Below are 26,119 nucleotides of genomic sequence, written 5' to 3' on the forward strand. Positions count from 1 at the left end.
TTGCATTTTGCAATATTTGGTGCAGATTTTAGAGAAAATTTCAACAGTTAAATTGCTCAGGTTTACTCAGCATGATGGCAAGACTGGGGGGGGGGGGGAGAGATAAAAAGGAGAACAAAAAACACCTAATGGGGTAATTTAATCAATACTGGGCAGATTTGCAACTGGGTAGTAACCCATAGCAACCAATGAAAGATTTGTTTTTTTCAGCTGCAGGAAGAATAATTAAAGCAAACATATAATTGGTTGCCATGCGTTACTACTAAAGTGCACGTTTCCTGAGTGTTGAAAAATGAGCCCCTTTTTTTAAAGAATTGCCACTAGGAATTTGCATGAATTAATGGAATAGTCAGGATAGTTGCCATTTTGATATAGACGTGCTTGTGTCTGGGCATCACCATTTGCATTCAAATATAACAGGGCACTTTGAACCCATGTTTTTGCCTGTTGAACATCTTAAATGAGGCCTATGGTGCTGGTTTGCTTGTGTTCTCATACGGATCTAGGGATACAACGTATTTGCAAATCAATTATATATGCAGATCATTTCATATTTCTGTATATAAGATCTGTTTATTATGTATCCGTTATTTTAAAGCTCATTGTACATTTCCATACTGGTCCCCCAAAAAAATGACAGAAGGGAATATGCTGCGTTATGAGTCTGTTAATGAGGCCTCATTTTATCCAAGAAATACAGGATTGTGTAATACAGCAAGCAGCAATTATAAAATATATTAATAACGTTGGTAAAAATAATATGCTATTCTTAGCCTTATTAGATCTAGTATTTGCCACATCTGAGCCACTATTTTGACTGGTACATGCTGTTAAAGTTTATAGTTTTATCACTTGTGAAATTGTCAGTGCCAATATTTTTATTCTGGGATTAAGATAATTAATTATAGTGAAAGAAATTTATTCCATTTATTTTTTGTTTTACCCTGTACATCATAGCAATGATCCAAATACGAATGTAACTAAAACATTCCAAGTAATGCTAACAAAAATACAAAAGTAAAAGTAAGGGCTTCCATCACTGTTGGCTTATAAAATCAGCACAGGGGGTAGAGATGGCCTATATATATAATATCAAAACAGGGGGGTTGTGGGAGCACTCTAAAGGCTTCAACGGACATTGATTACAGGTAATGCTAAAATGCACATAAAATATAAAACAAGTTAGGGACCTCCATTCGGGGTTTACCTTGACGTGGTATGGTGGCTTATCAATTTTATGATCATAACTTTGTAACAAAATAACCCCTGTTTTGGGTACATATGCAATAGCATTTATTATACTTATATATATACTTTAAAGCCTTTAGAGTGCTCCCACAACCCCCCTGTTTTGATATTGTGTATATATATATATATATATATATATATATATATATATATATATATATATATATATATATATATATATAAATAGAAAAACACTCGCACTCAGATCCAGTCTTGAAGATACTGTGGGTGCTGGGTCAAAGCTTCAGCATACAATCATCAGATAAGGACCCGCACTCCAATATTTCGTGGAAAAAAGGTTTTTTATTACAACTTGTGCATCCAACGTTTCGGCCCTTGTATGGGCCTATGATCATAACTTTGTAACAAAATAACCCCTGTTTTGGGTACATATGCAATAGCATTTATTATACTTATATGTATACTTTAAAGCCTTTAGAGTGCTCCCACAACCCCCCTGTTTTGATATTGTATATATATATATATATATATATATATATATATATATATATATATATATATATATATATATATATATATATATATATATATATATATATATCTATATATATAGATATATATATATCTATCTATATATCTATATATCTATATATCTATATATCTATATATCTATCTATATATATATATATATATATATATATATATATATATATATATATATATATATATATATATATTCCCATATACAGAAGCATTATACCCTAAAAGTTCTCACCATAATGTCCCTGCTCATACCCAGTGTCGGACTGGCCCACCAGGATACCAGGAAAACTCCCGGTGGGCCCAGGTATGAGTGGGCCCTCCTGCTCACCCAATTTGCCTTGTATGTCTATACCACTGCCACCCCCCCCCCATTTCCAAGAGAGAAGATAGGAAATGGAGGGAAGAATGGATGATAATATGTAAGGAGAAGAGATTAAAATAATAAAGAAATAAGAAAAAGAAGAAAAGTGAATAAAGAAAAAGGAAAAATAATTTGGAGAGTGGGCCCGCACTCAAAGGTTTTCTGGTGGGCCCCAGGCATCCCGGTCCGACACTGCTCATACCCTTTTCCCCAAACATGCGCTGTCCTCCCAGATTCTCATATCACAAGCCCTAGGATAGTGATGTACAGGTTGCCCCTTAATCTGCATTGACCTGTGGGTTGACCTCAAGTTAAGAGGGTTAGAGTTGATATTTTGCCAACCATCGCAGGTTAAGGTTGGGGGCAGATTAGACTGGGGAAGTACACTCCACCAATGCACCCAAAAATTGTATGTCTTGGAACCAGAAGCGCACACAGAAGTAGCGTAAAAAACAAGATGACGCGGGTGCAGGTCCTACAATGGCAACATTTTTTGAGTTAGGGTTGGGTGTGGGTTAAGGTTTTGTGGGTTAGGGTCAGGAGCCGGTTAAGGTTTTGCGAGTTAGGGTCGGGTGTGGGTCAAGGTTTTATGGGTTAGGGTCGGTGTGGGTTAAGGTTTTTCAGGCTAGTATAGTTACATAGTTAGTTACATAGTTAAATTGGGTTGAAAAAAGACAAAGTCCATCAAGTTCAACCCCTCCAAATGAAAACCCAGCCCCATACACACACCCCTCCCTACTTTTAATTAAATTCTATATACCCATACCTATTCTAACTATAGAGCTTAGTATCAGAATAGCCTTTGATATTATGTCTGTCCAAAAAATCATCCAAGCCATTCAGGTGCAGGTTAAGTTTTTCCTGACCCACACTTCCCTACTAGCTCATACTCACACTTGAAATGCACAAAGTTGTGGGACACAAGTGCTTTGTGTATACACATAAAATACCGTGTTCACAGTCAGATTCATATATATATATATATATATATATATATATGAGTATTTACTTGTACGTAAATAAAAATATTCCGCTAAATAAACGTTGCATTTGGTAATTGCAAGGCATTCCTTCCATAGATTGCACCTTTAAAGCAGGGCTGTGGGCAACAAATACATAAGGCCACAATTATCCACATTATATAAAAGTGACACTACAGCTCAACACGGTCCATCAATGTGAACTTCTACCACACACTTCTCACTTGTATGGGATTACTAGAGACAATTAAAAATTAGAGTTAATGCTTTCATAAATACACCCCCAAAATTAAATACAAGTGATTATAGAGCAGTGGAATTTCTGCTTTCAAGCAGGAACAGGGCATTGTCATCTAAAGGGACTCAAACATTCTCACATCGCACAAAATCACTTGTGTAATTAAAATTATTGTATAACAGTATTTGAAAGTGGGTTTTTGATGACGAATAAGTCAAAATGTGCCAGTCAAAGGCAGTTCTGCTGATACGCGGCTGACATTGGCATACCAATAAAGAAACAAACACTTCTAACTTTCATTCTGCTCTGGGCCACACCTCACCTTTAATACGGGACAGTTTTGAATATGAGTGATGCAGGGTAGCACTGGTACCGCTCAGGGCTGGATTTAGATAGTGGGCACCCCTAGGCCCACTGCCGTTCGTCGCCCGTCCCCTCCAGGGGGACAGGTGCATGGAAAATTAAAAAAAATGATTGTATCTCCAGCGCATCCCCAGTGTTTTTGAACCAATGTGGGTGTGGTTGGGCAGCATGTCGCCCCCCTAAAAGTCTGCCGCCCTAGGCCCGGGCCTAGGTGGCCTTTCCACAATTCCGGGCCTGGTACCGCTGACTCTCTATGGAAAAAAAATACAAGACCAATAATAAAAGTATAGTAAGGCCCCCTGTGCTGAAGCTCATGACACAAACATAAATGCACATATTATACCTATCAATAACTTACCTGCTGCTGTCTGCATGTATCCTGCAAGAGTGCACAGACGTCTTTCACACAAGCCACTTGGAAGAAACAAGGTCACGATGGCCAGCAAGCAGCTCATTAGCAGAAGAAAACAACCTCCGGAGCAAAGTACGGCACTCGTCTGTAACGGCAGAAACACCAATATATGAAGAACATTATGACTGCATCAATCATGGCACAGTTTAATCCAATTTCAGTACCATCAAACAGTATCTGGATAGGAGAGTCACAACCATGTTCCATGCCACATTTTACGGATTTAAAACAAATATATTCACCTTTCAGGTTTTATTTTTTATTTCTAAAGTTACATTTAATTAAACTTTACAATACTACAGGAATAAAGAAACCAAATAATACATTCTGGTATTGTATATAAGATAGAGGGACCACTTCTAGGGGTGCACCGATCATTAGGACAAATACAAGAGGTCCACTGCACTCAACTCATTATCAATATATAAAGGACATTGAACCATTTTGTGCCTTAAGCTACTAAAAATGCCTTACCCTTTAAACAAAACAGAGATTGCAGGGCCGGGCCGTGCTGCCAGAGCGCCCTAGGCAGCCGACAGGATACCCCCGCCCGTGTGCGCGCCCGGAACTCTGCGGGCTCGAAATTGTGCGCGCTCGCAATTGTGCGCATGCGCAAGAGCACATTCGCGCAATAACCAGGCAAGTTACCAAGGGGAAGGGCACAGGAGGTAGTGACGGAGGGAGGGGGAAGTGCAAGAGGGGAGGAGCGAGAATGGGAGAGAGCGCAGGGAAGCTGCCTGAACTATCGGGTAGGCAGAAAACGTTTTAGTAGGTACCTGCCCAGCGCCCCCACATCTTTGCACCCTAGGCAGGTGCCTCTTCTGCCTACCCATAGTTCCGGCCCTGAGAGATTGCTTTTCCATATATTGCAATATATTCAAGCTGGCCAACTACGGTACGTCAAAGTCAAAGCTTAATGTTTTAGTGGTGAGCACAACTTTCCCTTGTTTGTTATAATTTATACTGGCCAGCTCCATGTTGTAGCTCCCACCCTTTCCAGCTATAGTCAGGTGATCCCACTGGTGGCCAATACAAGGGCGACCAAGTTTGGGAGTTTTAACCTTAAAAGCAAGTAAGTTGCAAGTAAAACTTAGTCCCTTTATAAAATGTATAATGAAGCAATAGAATTCTTAATGAATCAGATGCAATGGGATGACTGTGACGTAGTTGGCCAGATTAATACATTGCAATATATGGACAAACAATCCCTGTTTTGTTTAAAGGGTAAGGCATTTTTAGTAACTTAAGGCACAAAATGTTTCAATATCCTTAATATATTGACAATGGGTTGAGTGCAGAGGACCTCTTGTATTTGTCTATGTCAATTTTGTAGTCACAACCTCATTGAACCTCCTCTTCATGTTTTTAAAAATTAGTGGTGAGCACAACTTTCCCTTGTCTGATCATTAGGACAACATTCTGTTTATACAGGTACGGTATGTCACTGAGGGTTTAATCTTTAACCTATTTGCGTAGCAGCTGTTCTTCATGCACATAGATGGGGAAGGGAGGCTGGTGGCACATTGATTAATACAAAGTCATGGTGTCTCAACACCTTCTCTTCAGTCTTCTCCTTTCTTCTTTATACAAGGCCTTCTTTCAGTACTGGGGCCCATATCTTTTCATATTTCTTATAGGAGATCCATGCCAGGTGTGTAGGTTGTATCAGAGTCATCAATCAATAATTGTCATTGAGATGGTAGCATTTGACAACACCACGCACATCTCTCCTGGAGTGAAAGTGGGTCATATGGAATCTATTTCTTGCATGTCTTGTGTTGACCAAACTGTCCATGATATCTAGTATACACAGTAATGGGAAACTTGTAGTGTCTAAGACCTTTAGCAACTCACTCTCAAATTCAAGAACCTATCACAGTTAGTAACTATCTCCCAAACTATTGAGCTTAGTGAAAGTGTTGGAGCAGAAACTGGACTTGGATGAGACAATATCCTAAATATTAAATGGGAATATTATGAGTTGCCTAATCTCAGGCTTGGTATTTATGGAACCCACTTACCACATGCTAATGAATCATTTATAGACCTGAGTAAAATGCTCTGCTTTTCATGATGTTTGGGATTTTATTCTTATTATCGTTAAAGTGGAACGTTGTCAGTATTGTTTGCAGCATTACACTTTGGATTTAGGCCTCCTTTCGGCTAAAATTGAACCCCTGATTATAGATTTGTTATCTAGAGCACTCCCCATGCCCCATGAATGGGCACAGATGCCTCTGAAAGACACGGCACTCAGTCACCACCTGCCCGGCAAGGACTGATTTCTGCTGGGATGTCAGTCCTGTTTAGGAATGCAACTCTTCCCCTGGCGTTTTATTTCGTACTTCGGCTTTGTGTAACTGCGGTTCCCATGGAAACCAAAACTAATAAAATCCTCAGTCTCCTCCTAATCTTCAAGCAGGTGATAAATCAGCCTTGTGTTCTGCTGAATTCCCATCATGATAATCCATACTCCATTTCTTCTGCCATCAACTTCCAGATTTTCTTCCTTCTCATTATCTGGGTACATATATTCTGCATCTGACACTGTTCTTCTGTCATTTGTTTACCTTTCATTCATTTTGTACCTTGCACTAGAGATACTATGGATGGTCAATCAGTTCCCTGATGCATTATCCCAAGAGCAAAAATTATTTTTTTATCAGAACAGAGGAACAGATTCAGGATGTCTGCTCCTAACTGTCCTCCATACTGCCCATGGGTATCTTCTATAGGAAAACATGTGGCCCAATGTCTTTCTGCGGTCCTCAAACATATAGTATAATCAAGCCTCCATGATAGATATCTGCTGATTTATGGACAGAGATCCATCAGGGAGAAAAGCTGCTGAAATATCAGTAGCTTTAATTTGTCCTCCTTCCTCCTCACTATCTAATTGTTTAGCCAGTGCTTGGACATGGGTATCAGGTGCCCCATTCTGGTGCATAAACAAGATTTAGGCATGATGCAAAGTTTGCCTTAATAACAGTGTCTACAAAATGGCGCATGCCTGTGTGATGTGATTTTGATTTCCAAGACTAAAAGAATCAAGATTTAAATACTTTATATGGTGAAAGTTTATTTTACTTGACTAGCATCATTACATAGGATTTAGAATTATTTCTTAAGGTGACAGGCTCCCTTTAATTAAAGAGAGTACGGTTTTCTAACTCTGATCCTAATATCTTGTTCATATCAGAATTTTTTTTGATGAACATCACAAAGGGGTTGTTTGTTGGAAGATGCACCTCGTGCGTTCAGCATGGAACCTTAGGGTGTCTCTGACACTTCTGAAATAAAGCCTTCATTAGCAAATTGCTGTTAGATCAGAGTTCCTCAACCTCTGCTTCATGTAAAAATAAATCCCAGTGGCCACTGACGAAGCCATAAACACCAAAGCACTCTATAGTCCAGAACATCAAATATTTATTAGGATAAATATTTCAACACAAGGAACCATCTCCTCCATGTTTCTCCCACACATGATGCGTTAATTGGTTACTGTAGGACAAGATATCTTCAAGATATCAGATACAAGAGCAAATAAGAAATTATTTCCCAAGCCTCTGCAGAAACCGGTCTTTCGGTCTGTAAAATGGCTTGTCATCCGATAAGTGTAATAATGTTTGTTTTCTTCGTAAAGTAATTACCAGTCCATTACTATTCGCACTGGCAGAAACAGCACATACATCAATATTCTGTGCAATAAACTAAAGATGACATTCATTTTATGGCTGTCATGTAGAACAACATTGCAGTGGAAGTGGATTCCCAATCAAGACATATTTTAAAGAGTTTGTTGAGGTTGCAAGATTTTCCTCTTTAAGCACTGCAAATCAAGATAAACCTCTTCATGGTAATTTTCTATTATAATATATTATTGTTATCAGTATTCGAATGCTCTGTAACAAGTTTATTTCTGAAAACATTTATAAGACACTCTGGGATATATTTTAACTGACATACAGTTAGGCCTATAAATCTTTGGACAGAGATAACTTTTCTAATTTTGCTGCTGTACATTACCACAGTGGGTTCAACAAGAAGATTGCATAAAAATGTGAGGAACTGAAGCCTTGTTTTAACACAATCACTTCATTTCAGGGGCTCAAAAGTAAATGGACAATTGACTCAAATGCTATTTCATGGGCAGGTGGGGGCAATTCCTTCCTTATGTCATTATCAATGAAGCAGATAAAAGCCCTGGAGTTGATTTGAGGGGGGAGGGTGATTGTATGTGGAACAGACAACATGAGGACAAAGGAGCTCTCCATGCAGGTGAAACGAGCCATCCTTAACCTGCAAAAACAGAAAAAACCCATCTGAGAAATCGCTTCAATATTAGGAGTGGAAAATCTACAGTTTGGTACATCCTGAGAAAGAAAGAAATCACTGGTGAACTCAGCAACGCAAAAAGACCTCGACGTCCACGATAGACAACAGTGGTGGATGATCTCAGAATCATTTCCATGGTGAAGAGAAACCCCTTCACAAGAGCCAAACAAGTGAACAACAGTCTCAAGGAGGTAGAGTCTCCATATCCAAGTCTACCATAAAGAGAAGACTGCATGAAAGTAAATACAGAGGGGGCACTGCAAGGTACAAGCCACTCATAAGCATCAAGAATAGAAAGGCTACATTGGACTTTGCTAAAAAAAAACATCTAAAAAAGCCAGCACAGTTCTGGAAAAACATTCTTTGGACAGGTGAAACCAAGATCAACCTCTAGCAGAATGAAGGCAAGAAAAAAGTCTGGAGAAGGAGTGGAAGAGCTGATGATCCAAAGCATAGCACATGATGTATAAAACATTTGGGAGGCAGTGTGATGGCTTGGGGTGCATGGCTGCCAGTGGCACTGGGACACTAGTGTTTATCCATCATGTGACACAGGACAGAAGCACAAGAATGAATTGTGAGCTCTTCAGAGACACTGTCTGCTCAAATCCAGCTAAATGCACTCACATTGATTGGGAGGCGTTTCATAATGACCCAAAACATAGAGCCAAAGCAACCCAGGAGTTTATTAAAGCAAATAAGTGGAATATTGTTGAATGGCCAAGTCAGTCACCTGATCTGAAGCCAATTGAGCTGCATTTCACTTGTTGAAGACTAAACTTGGGACAGAAAGGCCACAAACAAACAGCAAGTGAAAGCGGCTGCAGTAAAGGCCTGGCAGAGCATTAAACAGGAGCAAACCCAGAATCTGGTGATGTCCATGAGTTCAACACTTCAGCCTGTCATTGCCAGCAAAGGCTTTTCAACCAAGTAATAGAAATGAACATTTTATTTTCAGTATTTTAATTTGTCCAATTGCTTTTGAGACGCTGAAATGAAGTGATTTCATATAAATGTGAGGAACTAAAGCCTTTTTTTTTTAACACAATCTTTTTGTTCAACCCACTGAATTAAAGCTGAAAGTCTGCAGTTCAACTGCATCTGAGTTGTTTCATTTAAAATTCATTGTGGTCATGTACAGAACCAAAATTAGAAAAAAGTTGTCTCTGTCCAAAGATTTTTGGGCCTAACTGATTTTTTAGCATTTACTGCTCATAGAAATAAATATTGCAATATCCTGGGTTCAACACACACCAAGAGGTCAATTTATTAACCTTTGTATTTTTTGTTGTTCCCTGAATCTAACTCGTTAGCACTAAAATCCTGTTTTGCGCTAATTACACAAAAAAATTGCTATTTATTAGGAGTAAAAACTAGGGATGCACAGAATCCAGGATTCGGTTTGGGATTTGGCCTTTTTCAGCAGGATTCGGATTCGGCTGAATCCTTCTGCCTGGCCGAACCGAATCCTAATTTGCATATGCAAATTAGGGGTGGGGAGGGAAACCGCGTGACTTTTTGTCACAAAACAAGGAAATAAATATAAAGTATTCGGCCAAATCTTTCACAAAGGATTCGGGGGTTCGCCGAATCCAAAATAGTGGATTCGGTGCATCCCTAGAAAACCATGAAAAACTCTAATACAAAACGTTGCCATAAAAAAGCTAGTGAGCTCATGTCGAGGTCAAGCTGTCCCTTTTCAATTTTAACATCTTTTAGAGGTTTTAAAAGTTTTTTTTTTCGTTTGTAAGCGCATGGAAATTCGTATAAAAATGAGGACTTTAAGGTTTTTGTTTTTATAATTCCGCATTTATATGCGCTTTTTCTATTCAGATCTTCAGATTATGTTTGGTGCATTTGCTTAATGCATGGCCATGTCAACAATAATATATATGGCATTACTTTCGTTACCCAATAACAGTATCACCTTTATGCCACTTTTTTTTTCCAAAAGGGTTACCCTGATACATTAGCATGCACGTGGGGGCTTTACATTAGTGATTGCAATTGGATCGCAATCTGATCACATCCCACCATAAATTTATTTCAAGACGTTTTAAGGCTCCCAGGGCTTTATTGCAGCACAAAAGTTTTGGTGTGGCACATGTGCTCCCGGAGGTTCACTCTGCACACTCTGCCCTTTTTTTCCTTTGCAAGATGGTGTAAGCCTGTAGTGTTTGCATTGAAAGGCTTTTTATACTGCCATACACACTTCTTTAAAGGAGAAGGAAAGGTTAAAACTAAGTAAGCCTTATCAGAAAGGTCCATCTAAATATACCAGTAAACCCCCAAAGTAGTGCTGCTCTGAGTCCCCTGTCAAAAGAAACATCACATTTCTTTCCTTCTATTGTGTACTCATGGGCTTCTGTATCAGACTTCCTGCCTTCATCTTAAACCTCCTTGCCCTGGGCAAGAGCATGCTCAGTTTGCTCCTCTCCCCCCACCCCTCCCTTCTCTACTGTAATCTGAGCCCAGAGCAGGGAGAGACTCAGGCAGGAAGTGATGTCACACCATGTTAATACTCCAGCTCCTATCCTAAACAAACAGAGAGTTTCTAGAGCTTTTTACTCAGGTATGGTACAACATTCTACAGAATAAATATAGCATTCTAGCTTGCACTATTGCAGCTAATCTATTGGCAATAAAATGCCTCCGTAGCTTTCCTTCTCCTTTAATATCTAGTCTGTGTCTCCATGTATCGCAAGGGCTACCAAATAATAATACTTTAAAAATAAGCCTCTTGTACCTGTCTATTCAGAGACCCATTTTGCGCTTCTCTACGTACTTCACGTTGCTCCCGAAACTGTCCAATCACACTGTGCGAGTAACGTTGCAAAGCAGGAAAAGTTCAGTAAAGTGAATTGGGTTTTCTGTTTTTGATTAGACAGGAGCACGATCAGCAAGAGGCTAATTCTGCGTGAATTTGAAACTGGGTTTGGAACTTTTGGGGTGGCCAAGGCCCCCCTGGCCCCCCAGTTCCGAACATTTATTATTATCAAGATGGTGGCAAATTAATTAGAGCGAGGACTTAGGGGTCCACTGGGTTTTTTCCCGGGACCCGGCAGGCTAGTCCGACCCTGACATCATTTAACTTGAAAATACAGGAGTGAATGTTTTTAAAGCAACAACTGCAAATTCTAGTCTCCTCCCAACATTCTACGGTGTCCCTTATGGTAAACTATGCATTTGGTGAGCTGTGCAGTGCCCCCCTATTCTGGGATGAACAAGCAAGCTGTACATATGCTGGTTGGAGTCACTGCTTATCTGTTTAGTTGGTCGGTCCAGGAGAATACGGTTATACAAAATGCTGATTGACAGTGTGTGCACAATAAGGTCAGAAGTTATCAAATGATGACATCACACAGCGTATAGACACAGGCAAGATTCAATGCAAGAACAAAAAACTTCCCATGCTTCATATTGTGAGAAATGTATTTCAGCTTGGGAAAATGATTGTGTACTTAATATTCTCTCGTGAAAAAATACAAACAGTTCCACACACAGTGGCATTTTCTGCAGCCCTAATGGTAGGAGGTTACACTGACACCATGTCACATTATTATTACTACAGGTTTGGGACCTGTTATCCGGAATGCTTGGTACCTGGATCTTTCTGTAATTTGGATCATCATGCCTTAAAGCAATACCGACACATTCCTATAAAGATCATAGGAATGTGTCAGTATCAAGTAGTTGCTGTCCCCTGAAAGCCGCCACCAGCCCCGCGACCACCACTTTTAGCACTGCTAAAAGATCATTCCAGTGATGCTGGGGACGGAGCGATCCTTCCATAGACTCCTGTTTTCATTCGTAATTAGCCTATGGAAGGAGAGCGCCGCCCCAGCTGCTGGGGAACTATTACAGGTGTAGCAACTACTTGATACTGACACGTTCCTATGATTTTTATAGGAACGTGTCGATGTTGCTTTAAGTCTACTAGAAAATCATTTAAACATTAAATAAACCCAATAGGCTTGTTTTGCTTCTAATAAGGATTAATTATATCTTAGTTGGGATCAAGTACAAGTGACTGTTTTATTATTACTAAAGAGAAAAAGGAATTATTTTTTTTAAAAAAATGATTATTTGGATAACATGGAATCTATGGGAGACGGCCTTTCCGGATAACAGGTTTCCGGATAACGGATCCCCTACCAGTACTACAGGTATGGGATTCATTAGTTGGAAACCTGTGATGCAGGAAGCTCTGAATTACGGATTTTATTTTTCTCTGTAATAATAAAACAGTGCCTTGTACTTGATTCAAATTAAGATATAATTAATCCTTATTGGAACAAAATCAGCCTATTGGGTTTATTTAATGATTACATGATTTTCTAGTAGACTTAAGGTATGAAGATCCAAATTACAGAAATCTGCTATCTGGAAAAACCCATTCTGGATAACAGGTCCCATACCTGTACTACTACTGCTATTATCACTACTACTACTAGTAATAATAAATGATTTTTATGTCTAAAGTGCCAACATATTTCACAGTGAAACTAGATTAGGCGACAGGAATCCAAGCAAGCAGGGGGAGAACTGCACGTGAATATTCACTTTATCATTGTGCTGCATAAATTCCTTTACTTAAATAAGTAAAGAAAAGGAATATTCAAGATTTATCAAGGGTCGAATTTCGAGTTCACGGGAGTTATTCAAAACACCCATGAACTCAAAATTCGTCCAATTGCAATTTATTAATAAAAAACAAATTTTTGGAAATCGGGGTGAATAGGAACGACCGCAAACTCGAATCAAATTCAATTTGCGTTTAATCTCCGAAAAAAAAAGCAAATTCAGGAAGGCTGCAAACAACTCCAAATTGATCCCAGGATGTCCTCCATAGGCTAAAATAGCATTTGGCAGATTAAAGGTGGCGAATTCAAATTCAAAAATCAAATTCGAATTTAAAAAAAACAACTCAAATTGAATTTTAACAATTCCCTAGTCTAATTTGACAGTTTTGGCAGTAAAAAAACTTGAAAATTTTAATTCGAAATTCGCCCCTTGATAAATTTGTCCCTATACTGTATGTGTGGGTGTGTACTTCACCTTCTTATCTTCTGAAACATGCAGCTTTTGATCTCTTTCAATGCCTTACACAGAGACAGCCTGCCCGGTTGCAGCGCCATCTGGGTGCACGCAAGCTATATTCTTGCGCAAATAGATGCTCGCATGTGTGCAAATACGCGATTGTGTGCATGCGCGAAAAAAAGACGCGAATGTGCGAATAGGCGCTCGCTCACATGTGTGGAGCGACGCGCTATCGCGAATAGATGACAAGTGGGCGGTCGGCAGAGACGGGACCGGACTAGGGGTAGGAACAAGTATGTGCCTGGCGCCCCTCCACCTTTGCGCCTTAGGCACATGCCTACTCTGCTTACCCCTACTTCTGGCCCTGGCCATACATATTAAGGACAGTGTTCTGCAGGGAGACTTCATGCCATTGTGGTTCTGAAAACATTATTTCAGTCCATTAAACCTCCCAACTTTGTTACTGCTGTGTAAAATTATTTTGTAAAATGCAAAATGTTGTTTAATTATCCCTAAAAAAATCGTTCCTAAAAGCAATGGGGCAATCATATTATGTACAATCAAAACTGAAATGATAATAAATGTATTTTGAAAGCATTCTGACGTGACCTGTCAATTGGAATCTGGCTTTTCAGATGAATTGACCACACGCTGAGATCTTTCCCATGTTGTATATTGAGCTGTCAGACTGTGTAGTAATTGTTTTTTAACAGGGTATTTTTGTCTCTAACCAAGTCGGCAGCTTATTGGGCCGTTTTATGGGGCCCCCCGACGGGCTTCCCCGATCGAGATCTGGCCGATCCATATTCTGCATATGGAATACTGGAGTTCACTGGCTACAAAGATTATTTTTTATTACTAGGAAGATATTAGGAAGATGTGGAGCAGAATTTGAAACATTTCCCCCCCCCCCAAAAAGTAAAGGAAAAAACCGTTGTAGAGAAAAGGATCTGTTGCTCAGAAACAGATGCCATACACACACACAGATTCCAGATGTGGTTGTATAAACTAATATATATATATATATATATATATATATATATATATATATATATATATATATATATATATATATATAGACAGTCTTGGGGAGCGCACACCATAAGCCAGGGTATCAACCTGGGTGCTAATCCGTATATATATATATATATATATATATATATATATATATATATATATATATATATATATATATATATATATATATATATATATATATATATATATATATATATATATATATAGTGAATGCAACATTGCAACATGCAGGTAGCTATTATCTCTTTTGCACATTAATATTTTAACCAGCTGGTATGGGAATGTGCTGGAAATAGATTTCCTCTGTCTAATTTCTAGCCTCCTGTGCCTTTTCCTTGCTTTGTCTATAGCTTCCTGGGGCTCACTTTTTATTTTATCATTTTTTATCATTATCATTTATCATTTCCCTGCAACCATATTTACCCACCTGCCATAATCTTCCAAGCCGGTTGAATAGTAACACCACCTAATTTATTGATCTATTAACCAGACAATGGCAGATGTAAAACAATAGCAATGCTATTTAATATTATGAGGTTTAGGCTTGAAACTAGTTTATCACATTGTGCCAATGTCTTACTTTTAAAGGGATCCTGTCATCGGAAAACACGTTTTTTTCAAAACACATCAGTTAATAGTGCTACTCCAGCAGAATTCTGCACTGAAATCCATTTCTCAAAAGAGCAAACAGATTTTTTTATATTCAATTTTGAAATCTGACATGGGGCTAGACATATTGTCAATTTCCCAGCTGCCCCTGGTCATGTGACTTGTGCCTGCACTTTAGGAGAGAAATGCTTTCTGGCAGGCTGCTGTTTTTCCTTCTCAATGTAACTGAATGTGTCTCAGTGAGACATGGGTTTTTACTATTGAGTGTTGTTCTTAGATCTACCAGGCAGCTGTTATATTGTGTTAAGCTCCCATAGACGCGGCGATTTTTCTTGCCGAACGACCAATTTTAGGGAAGCCCGACCAATCCTTCGAAATTATCGTGCAGTTAGTGGTATTCGAATGATCGTACATCTTACGATTTTTCGGCCGACATCTGTCAGGAAATTGATCGGCCAGGTCAAAAAATCTTTGTGGGTCCCAGTGTAATGTATCTATGTTTGCAGGGCCAAGCAGGCAGCTCCCCTTTGTTTTCCTGGCAAATTGGTCTTTTTAGTTGATGGTAAATTCGTACAATTGTTCTGAGAAGATCGTGGTCTCACGATCAGGATCTGATCTTTTAAAAATCTCAACATCTATGGCCAGCTTTAGGGAGCTGCTATCTGGTTACCTTTCCATTGTTCTTTTGTTTGGCTGCTGGGGGGGAAAAGGGAGGGGGTGATATCACTCCAACTTGCAGTACAGCAGTAAAGAGTGATTGAAGTTTATCAGAGCACAAGTCACATGACTGGGGCAGCTGGGAAATTGACAATATGTCTAGCCCCATGTCAGATTTCAAAATTGAATATAAAAAAATCTGTTTGCTCTTTTGATTCCAGTGCAGAATTCTGCTGGAGTAGCACTATTAACTGATTCATTTTGAAAAAAATGTTTTTTTCCCATGACAGTATCCCTTTAAGTCCTTATACTGTCAATATACTGTTCTACTTGGCCTGCTTTACTTACACATTTTCACCACGACACAAACACACACACACAAAATAAATGGTTAGATCTACAGTATGCTAATACAGGGATGGGACCTGTTGAATTTTCGGGATCTGGGGTTTACTGAATAAGGGATCTTTCCGTAATTTGGACCAAACCTTAAATCTACTAAAAGATAATTTATTCATTAATTAATCCCCATAGGATTGTTTTGCCTCCAATAATAATTCATTATTTCTTAGTTGGGATCAAGTACAAACTACTGTCATCCTATTACATGAAAAGTGGAAATCATTTTTAAAAATGATAGCTCCCATGGCAGGTCTGTCCTATAAAGTTATTGTTTATTTGTTTAAAATGTTTGTTAAATATATGCTTAATAGACATGGATGATTGTCATAATGTTAAAAAATAACATCACAAATAACGTGACAATTGATTAAAATTTATCAGATGGTATACAGAAATGTAAACTTTGTTAAGTACTTGTATAACTGATTTGGGTGGTAATTTAATGCTCAATATGCCTATTTGAATCTTTTTTTCGGAAGACGGCCATTATGTAACTTTCAAATGCAAATAAAAATATCGAAATACAAAAATTATTTCATTAAAATGGGGTCTTCCCGTAGTTCCGAGCTTTCTGGATAACAGGTTTTCGGATAACAGATCCCGTACCTGTAATACTATATACTAACACCATATCTAAAAGAAAATTTGCTATTTTTGCCTATTTTTGATAAAAATATCGAAATACAAAAATCATTTCATTAAAATGGGGTCTTCCCATAGTTCCGAGCTTTCTGGATAACAGGTTTTCGGATAACAGATCCCGTACCTGTAATACTATATACTAACACCATATCTAAAAGAAAATTTGCTATTTTGCCTGCTTGTGTAGGTTATTATATCCTTGCAAAAGGGGGGAAAAAGGGAAGCACATATCTAGCAGTCAGGTTTTAAAGGAGAACCAAACCCATTTTATTGAAATCCCCTACCCTACATAGACCCCCCCCTCCCTTTTTTCCTTCCAGCCTAGGTGTTACCCTGGGTAAATGCCCCTAACTCTTTACTTACCCCTCGTTGCAGATTCAGGGCATCAAAGTTCACAGGCGCCATCTTCTTCTCTTCGGTAATCTTTGGGTCCTCTTCCAGGACTTTGGCTATTTCCGGCACATGCGCAGTTGTTCGGGACTGGAAGATTGCGCCAACTGCACATGCGCCGATAGGCCGCTCTTTTCCCGAAGATTACCGAAGAGAAGAAAATGGCGCCCCCGTGAAATCTGATGCCCTGAATCTGCAACAAGGGGTAAGTAAAGAGTTAGGGGCATTTGCACAGGGTAATACCTAGGCGGGGGGGGGGGAGCAGGGAGAGGGTCTATGTAGAGTAGGGGGTTTTAAGGTACAATAAATCACACAAGGCTCTGATTACAATGTTTATAATAGCAAACTGTATATTATATAGTCTGTATTTGGCCTTAAACCTATGGAAACGTGTAAACAAAAAGCAAAGTTCCCCATATACGACATTCTATCCGAAGGGAACAGACTCAAATTAGAGGTCCTTTCTTGGTATGATTAATTATTTGTGCTCAAACCAATTAATAGGCTCCCTCTGGCTAGTAAATATCATGTTTTCTTGAATGTCAATAAACCAGTGTTAACTACAATCCAATCGACTGGCTGTGGCCCGGCTGTCAGTCCTTCACTCCACCGCTGCGTTTAGAAGCAATCCGACTCTTTGTTGTTCATTAACATCTCGCTGGAACCTTTCACCCACGGCTTGCTAAGAAATTTATCCTAATGTGTTTAATTATTGAGGAACTTCTCTGCCAAGAAAGCTCAAACATAAACTGTATTTCATCCTACCAACTGCTCATCACCAAGCACACCCTGCTAATTATTTGGCTTCAGTACAAGAAACCAGTGGATGTGAGCAACATAATATGACGACATTATTTCCCGAAATTATCATTAATCTACCGGCGGCTGTGTTTGCTGTCAATAATTCAGTTATTTGGAGAATCTAGGTTACTGTGATGGGACCCTGCGGCGACTTAACATTTAATTACGCGTCTGCTATTTTTGTTCATATAAACGACCAATCCAACAGCAAAACAAATGAACCTTCTGGTTTCATAAATCTATAGGGCTGATAAGCTAAACCATAAGAACAAATCACCCTTTACCAAGGCAAAATAATGAAGCGCGTGGATTTAATTGACACATCTGCTATAGTTACTTGCATTTATAATTAAATATTGTATACAAAAGGGAGAAAACGAAGAAAACGAAGAGACGTGTGTTGCTTGAGACAGGTCCTGCCCAGCTCAGAATACATGACCTTGGGGGGTGCAAATAATTAGAAATATAAGAAAATAAATCTTACGAGTTTGGGGCATGTTTAATTTTTACACACAGAATTGTCCTCTGGTATAAACACTAGGAATGCCGTAGATACAGCAAGATAATATAACAGAAAGTGCCTAACGTGCTCTAGTTGCTATACAGCGTTACTAGACCAAACTTTAATTTTGTAATTCCAGTACCAGTTCATCCGTATCTATAAAATCTAGTGAAATATATGCTAGGGATCTGGGGTTTTCTGGATAACGGATCTTTCTGTAATTTGGATCTTCATACCTTAAAGGGATCCTGTCATCGGAAAACATTTTTTTTTTCAAAACGCATCAGTTAATAGTGCTATTCCAGCAGAATTCTGAACTGAAATCCATTTCTCAAAAGAGCAAACAGATTTTTTTATATTCAATTTTGAAATCTGACATGGGGCTAGACATTTTATCAATTTCCCAGCTGCCCTGGTCATGTGACTTGTGCCTGCTTTAGGAAAGAAATGCTTTCTGGCAGGCTGCTGTTTTTCCTTCTCAATGTAACTGAATGTGTCTCAGTGGGACATGGGTTTTAACTATTGAGTGTTGTTCTTAGATCTACCAGGCAGCTGTTATCTTGTGTTAGGGAGCGGTTATCTGGTTACCTTCCCATTGTTCTTTTGTTTGGCTGCTGGGGGGGAAAAGGGAGGGGGTGATATCACTCCAACTTGCAGTACAGCAGTAAAGAGTGATTGAAGTTTATCAGAGCACAAGTCACGTGACTTGGGGCAGCTGGGAAATTGACAATATGTCTAGCCCCATGTCAGATTTCAAAATTGAATATAAAAAAAATCTGTTTGCTCTTTTGAGAAATGGATTTCAGTGCAGAATTCTGCTGGAGCAGCACTATTAACTGAACATTTGTTTTCCCATGACAGTTTCCCTTTAAGTCTAATAGAAAATCATGTAAACATTAAATAAACCCAATAGGCTGGTTTTGCTGCCAATAAGGATTAATTATATCTTAGTTGGGATCAAGTACAAGCTACTGCTTTATTATTACACAGAAAAAGGAAATCATTGGAAGACGGCCTTTCTGTAATTTGGAGCTTTCTGGATAATGGGTTTCAGGATAATGGATCCCATACCTGTACATGAATATAAATTTGTTGACATGGTGGTTGCTATTATTTCATAGCAGCACTAGAGTTTTATTATGATGAGGGCACATTGTTTAATTGGTTCCTAAATTAAACAGTGTAATTATGGGATAAATTATCTTGAAACCTATTTTCCAGAAACCTCATCATCTCCCATAGATTCCATTTTATCCAAATCCACTTATTTTTTAAATTATTTCCCTTTTCTGTGTAATAATAAAACAGTACCTTGTACTTGATCCCAACTAAGATATAATTAATCCTTATTGGAAGCAAAACCAGCCTATTGGGTTTATTTACCCCCAGACTTTTGTTATGGAGATCCAAATTATGGAAAAATCCATTATCCGGAAAACCCCAGGTCCTGAGCATTCTGGATAACAGGTCCCATACCTGTAGTGTAAATGGTATATGGGCAGCAACTGAAGTAAACAACAGAAATTATGTAAAATACTTAATGGGGGTCCCCATATACAAGTGCAAGTGCTCAAGGGACAAAAAAAGCAGGCCCTGTAAGACCAATTGCGTCTACAATTTGCAACTCATACAACATAGGACAGGAGTAGGGGGCAGTCCTTACACCACTTAATCTTCAATACAGCACTGCCAAGCGCAGGCAGCACTATATTCATCGAGGAGGGTAGGAAGACACAGGTTGCTGTCTTTTGGAGCATAAATACCTATCTTTTTAAATGTACAGAGTCCTGCAGCGGGTACCCACAAGTTACCCACAAAAAAAAGGGCACCCAGCAGAATGAGGGGAGAATTTTCAGGTGCGGGTAAAGATGCGGGTTTGCGGGTCGCGGTTTGGTTGTGGGTCTCATCTAAATTTCTTATCTTATGTAATAGTGTCTATATTTTACTCCTTTTAAAGTTTTACAAAACTTGTTTCTGTCCCCGACCACTTTTGATGGTGTCACTTCCGGTTTGCAGCAGCATCACTTCCTGTTTGATGGTGGTCGGCGGGTTGCGGATAAGGCAGTAGTGGGTCCGGGTAGCTGATCAAAGTGAGTAAATATGCGGGTTGCGTTTCGGTTCGCGGGCTGCAGGTCGGGATCCGGGTTTTACAAATTGTTCCGCGCAGGACTATAGTACAGGGTGCAAAGTGCAGAAAGCACGGAAGACTGCGCTCATTTCTGTGATTTATAACCATGCGCTGCACTTGATAAGTGGTGACTGTTTTGTTCAGATTCCTTAATATCTGCATGGTAAGCTGGCTGAATGAGTCAGTTTTAGCGGATGGAGGCAACTGTAGGGTGCAACCAATTTTGCCACCTAGAGCCCATTGGAATATTAAGGCAGAGACTTAAACAAGAGAACATAGGTAGTTTGGAGGGTTGTGTTTAGCTTTGTATAAATGTTACCACTTTCACACTGCCCCCTATACAAATGCCCCTATTCCATATCATGCAATTTATATATTCAATTTATATGCCAATGCTTTAACACTGGGCCACCTAATGTTCAACTGCCCCCAAATAATGGTACTGAATCTCTGTTTAAATTTTTAAACTCTAGGAGACTAATCATGGGTTGTGCAGGGCACAGCCCTGGAAATGGTGTAGAGACGAGCTCCGTCAAGGATGAGCACTTGGAAAAGTCATCTGAGATGAGCAGAAAGCAGCACAGTATGAATGATCTGAATAATGATACAGAGATAATGTATTTTCTGAAGAACATTTCCCCTGACCTCTGGAGACGCTTGGAAACATTAGCAAGAAACTGATGAGCTATTTAGCACTTAGACTAAGTAGATATTTTCCACACCCAAAGCCAGTGTCCAGTGGGATAATAACACCCACACAGACCCAACAGCTATTAGCAAGTGTGTTAATTACTAGGAATATACAGTAATATCCAAAAGAACAGACACTAGAAATAGAGGAGCCATAAATGTCAGAGGGGCAATACTTGTCTAGAAGAGATCATCTCTTTGTTGACAAAGTGAAGGATCAAAAAAATATTAATGATAAACTTAGCCCCTAATATGAAAGGAGGCCAATGAAGCAAAGTGCTGGTAAGTGTCTACTTTTTAAGAAGAAATTGTAACCTCAAAACTGTATGTTAAGCATCTTTCACCACTACGGAATATCATGGGAGCCCAGTTAGTCAGTCTAGTCCTGTTGTATTCTATGGGAACTTGATGGATCGCTTCACCTTATGGGATCATACAGGACCCAGTCCTCAGGGAATGACAAAGAAAGACATCCATCACAATAAAATTATGTCTGCAGGGGAGCTTGTGGTTGCCCTCATTTCTTTTGTTAATGTCATCTACATATGGATTTTTAGGTGCGGGTATAGATGCAGGTCTGCGGGTCTACGGGTCTTACTGTATCTATATTTCTTATGTGATGTTATATTGTCTAAATGTTATTCTTTTTAAAAATGTACAAAACTTTTTTCTGTCTCTGCCCACTTTTGATGACGTCACTTCCAGGTTCGTAGCAACAGCACTTCCTGTTTGATGGTAGTCAGAAGGTTGCGGATCGGGTTGCGGTTAAGGCAGTTGCGGACCAGGGTCAGGTAGTGGATCCAAGTGGTTAAATAGGTGGGTTGTGGCTCGAGTTGTGGTCTGCGGGTTTGGATCTCAAAAATTGGTTCCGCCCAGGACCCCAAAATAGATATAGGGACGGAATCTATGGTTTTTTCCATAATTTTGATCATTATACCTCAAAGGTGAAAGCAATCCTATCAGGTTTCTTTAATCATTACATGTTGTTTCTGTAGTATTAAGGGAAAAGGAAAGGTTAAATAACTGTGGCCAGGGGACACCGAAGAACAAAGAAGATGTTTTTTTTCCATAATGCAGCATTTTCCCCCAGATTACCAATCATTTAAATTAGAATTATTTGTCTATAATAGACTCTATGGAAGCCTTCCTGTAATTTTGAGCTATCTGGATATCAGGTTTTTCAGATAAGATCCCATTTCTGTACGTATATCTAGTTTATGTCTAAAGCTTATGATAATTGTACATAATTAAGGATGTCCTACTCTGGCTTTATGACAAAGTTAAAGACATGTGGTGTGACAGATTCAATAGCAAAGTGATCATTGAGATGTCTCCTGCTGCTCCATAGAAGCACAAACTTATACTTAAAGTGCAACCAGTGGAATAGAAAACGGAGTCGGAAGATGATGCCTTATCATAATAAATAAATCCTGTTTATATTCATGGTTCCTATACATGTTCAGTTAAACATACCTGCATAGGTATTCTGTACAGGGAGACTTATTTTAGCCAATGTTTCTACTTACTCATAGGGAGTAGAAGCCTCCGTGATTGTCAGATAAGGTAACCTCCTTGTCCCAAGTCTCCAATAAGACATCTCTCTCTAGGGTGGGGACATGGAGGGCCAGTCCTGTTACAAGTTATTCATAGGCACATACCCTACTGCCCCATGCATCTCTTATATTCTCTCCTGATCTTCATATACTTTATATGTTCACCTTCTTTTCAGTGTCACATTGACTTTCAGCTTATCATCATCTTGTAGGGCTATAAAAAAAATAAATTTATAGTTTTGTGTGTCCTGGTGCCACCCTTTTTATACATGACCCCGACCTTCATTGGCAACGACTGTTTTAATCCTCGCTGCCCCTGTGCCTGTATTTCATGGAGAAACTTGTCTGCTGTCAGAACAGGTTGAGAAATATGTTTAATGAGAAACCTGCTTTCAGGCTCTGGATGTCTTTGCTAGGCTTGGGAGTTAATGTTATATTCCTGATGTGGTAAGATTACTAAATTATGCTGTTGAGAGAGGCATTCACATTTTCATGCTCTACTTCCTAACCGTGTGTGTCATATTAAAGGTGATACTGGTCTCTGTAAAGTGCCACCAACTTTAATTACTGTTGTTTTACTATTTATTCATAGTATGTAAATTAAACCATTTTAAATTCTCTGCGGATGAGTATGAAAGAAAAGGCTACACAGGCAAATGTACATAAATAACAGCCTGACCAAAGGTCTGGGCCTTTTAGGTCTATCAAGGATTGTCCAAGTCCAGTGTGTGTCTTTTCTATATAAAGGGTAAACTTGGTTGTGCGCATGTGCAGTAAAAGTTTGGATCTGACACTACCTAGGGTAGTAGCACGGGATCACCGACACAAAAGACAAGATGGGATGCTTTGCAGACAAGAGGAGGGCCAGCCTTGAAATCTGAGATTAAAGAGATCCTGTCATGGGAAAACATGTTTTTTTTCAAAATGAATCAGTTAATAGTGCTGCTCCAGCAGAATTCTGCACTGAAATCCATTTCTCAAAAGAGCAAACAGATTTTTTTATATTTAATTTTGAAATCTGACATGGGGCTAGACATTTTCTCAATTTCCCAGCTGCCCCTGGTCATGTGACTTGTGCCTGCACTTTAGGAGAGAAATGCTTTCTGGCAGGCTGCTGTTTTTCCTTCTCAATGTAACTGAATGTGTCTCAGTGGGACATGGGTTTTTACTATTGAGTGTTGTTCTTAGATCTACCAGGCAGCTGTTATCTTGTGTTAGGGAGCTGCTATCTGGTTACCTTCCCATTGTTCTTTTGTTTGGCTGCTGGGGGGGAAAGGGAGGGGGTGATATCACTCTAACTTGCAGTACAGCAGTAAAGAGTGATTGAAGTTTATCAGAGCACAAGTCACATGACTTGGGGCAGATGGAAAATTGACAAAATGTCTAGCCCCATGTCAGATTTCAAAATTGAATATAAACAAAATCTGATTGCTCTTTTGAGAAATGGATTTCAGTGCAGAATTCTGCTGGAGCAGCACTTTTAACGGAGTGTAGGGGTGGATTCCCAGCTTGTGTTTATCCGCAGACCAAGAATGAGCCACGTGTAGCACTAGCTTTGGCCTATGAGCACATGGGCCGTTGGCACTGGCTGTTGTCAGCCCATGTATTTTTGCAGATTGAGAGAAGCAGATCTGCTCAGTGCCCCTGCTCTATTAATTTGAATACAATCAGTGCGCACTCACACACAGGCTGAGGTCAGCCCAAATACTGACCTCAGCTTCAGCTCCACTGTATGTGACCACACACAGGCTGATTGGATTCAAATCAATGGAGCAGGGGCCAGGAGATCTGCTTTTCTCAGCCTGTGAAAATACACAGCCTGACAACAGCCAGAGCCAACGACCTGTCTGCCCATAGCCTAAAGGTGGCCATAGACGTAGAGCTCGCCCACATTGAAGTGGGCGATATCGGGCTGATCAGATCAAGGGCCCTAGGGCTCAACGATCGGATCATAATGCATCCGATACGGGCGTATAGACATATAGATGCGGTCGCGATCCGACTGGATTTTTTAACCTGCCCGATTGCAATCTGGCCGACTTTCGTCCAGATATCGATTGGGGAAGCCCGTTGGATGGCCCCATGCACGGGCCAATATGATGCCGACTCGGTCTGTCGGCAGCTTTTATCACCCGTTTATAGGGGCCTTAAGGTGCAGGTAAGTGACTGACCAGAGTAATGCCTTATTTTGAAATCCTCAAGACAATTCGGCAGCAAGCAGTATTAACCTAATAAATGCAAAAAAGGCTAACGAGCAATTACAGCCAAATCTGAAACAGTAGATGCAGTTTCAAGCAGCCATACAAGTCTTTTCCATGTTAACCATGTCTTAATTAGCCCAGAGATGTTTGTCTCATTTATAGAATGATTTACATAAGCCCCAGGGAACATAAACACAAATAACATGTAAGGATCAGCTGGGGAATTAAGAAAAACGTGATCATCGCTCTGTCAGATATAGCGTAAAACATAAGCCCAAAACAACGTGTTTAGATCATTTGTGCCTAAATTAATATAATTTAAGCAAATTAAGTGGTAATGTAAATTGAACAGGTATTTTCTCTAACAGAGGGGTGTAGTCTAAATACAACCAAATCTTTTATGGATCTGTCACCCTCTTCTTAATCAGTGGTCCCCAACCAGTAGCTTGTGAGTAACATGTTGCTCTCCGACCCCTTGGATGTTGCTCCCAGTGGCCTCAAAGCATTAGCTTATTTCTGAATTCCTGTCTTGAAGACAAGTTTTGGTTGTATAAGGGTAGAACTACATGGGTGATTTGCACGCCTTTACGGCATATCCGACGCGCTGCGCCAAAATGCAGGTGTCAAGTCAGATATACGACGGAAAATAAGCTAAGAAATACAAATGTCAGATGGTGTTGCAGCATTCAGCCGACACAACTGTCGGAGTCGGACACCATCCGACATTGCTTTTGCTTACCTTATTTTCCATCGCATCCGACTTGATGCCTGCGTTTTGGTGCCGTCGGATCAGTCGAAAACGCATGGAAAATAGCCCATATAGTTCTACCCTAAAAACCAGGGGGCAGATTTATTAAGGGTCGAATTCAAAATCCGAATTCGAAATTTGAATTTTCAAGGTTTTTTATGGTCAAAACTGTCGAAATAGACTAGTAAATTATTCAAATTTAATTCGAATTTTTAAAAAATATGAATAAGATTTTCGAGATTTATCATACTATGGTCCTTTAAGAACTCAAATTCGA

General features: G+C 39.5%; 1 protein-coding gene across 1 annotated transcript in view; it reads right to left on the minus strand.

Moving 5' to 3' along the window:
- The window catches only part of LOC108709193 (transmembrane protein 211), a 104,088-nt gene that overhangs the window by 64,181 nt on the left and 13,788 nt on the right, over positions 1-26,119 (minus strand). The window contains exon 2 of the mRNA XM_018248821.2: positions 4,053-4,191. Coding sequence (XP_018104310.1) covers positions 4,053-4,191 — 139 coding nt within the window. The remainder of the gene's footprint in view (positions 1-4,052; positions 4,192-26,119) is intronic.

This window comes from Xenopus laevis, chromosome 2S (assembly GCF_017654675.1).
Source record: "Xenopus laevis strain J_2021 chromosome 2S, Xenopus_laevis_v10.1, whole genome shotgun sequence".
Classification (NCBI taxonomy): Eukaryota; Metazoa; Chordata; class Amphibia; order Anura; family Pipidae; genus Xenopus; species Xenopus laevis.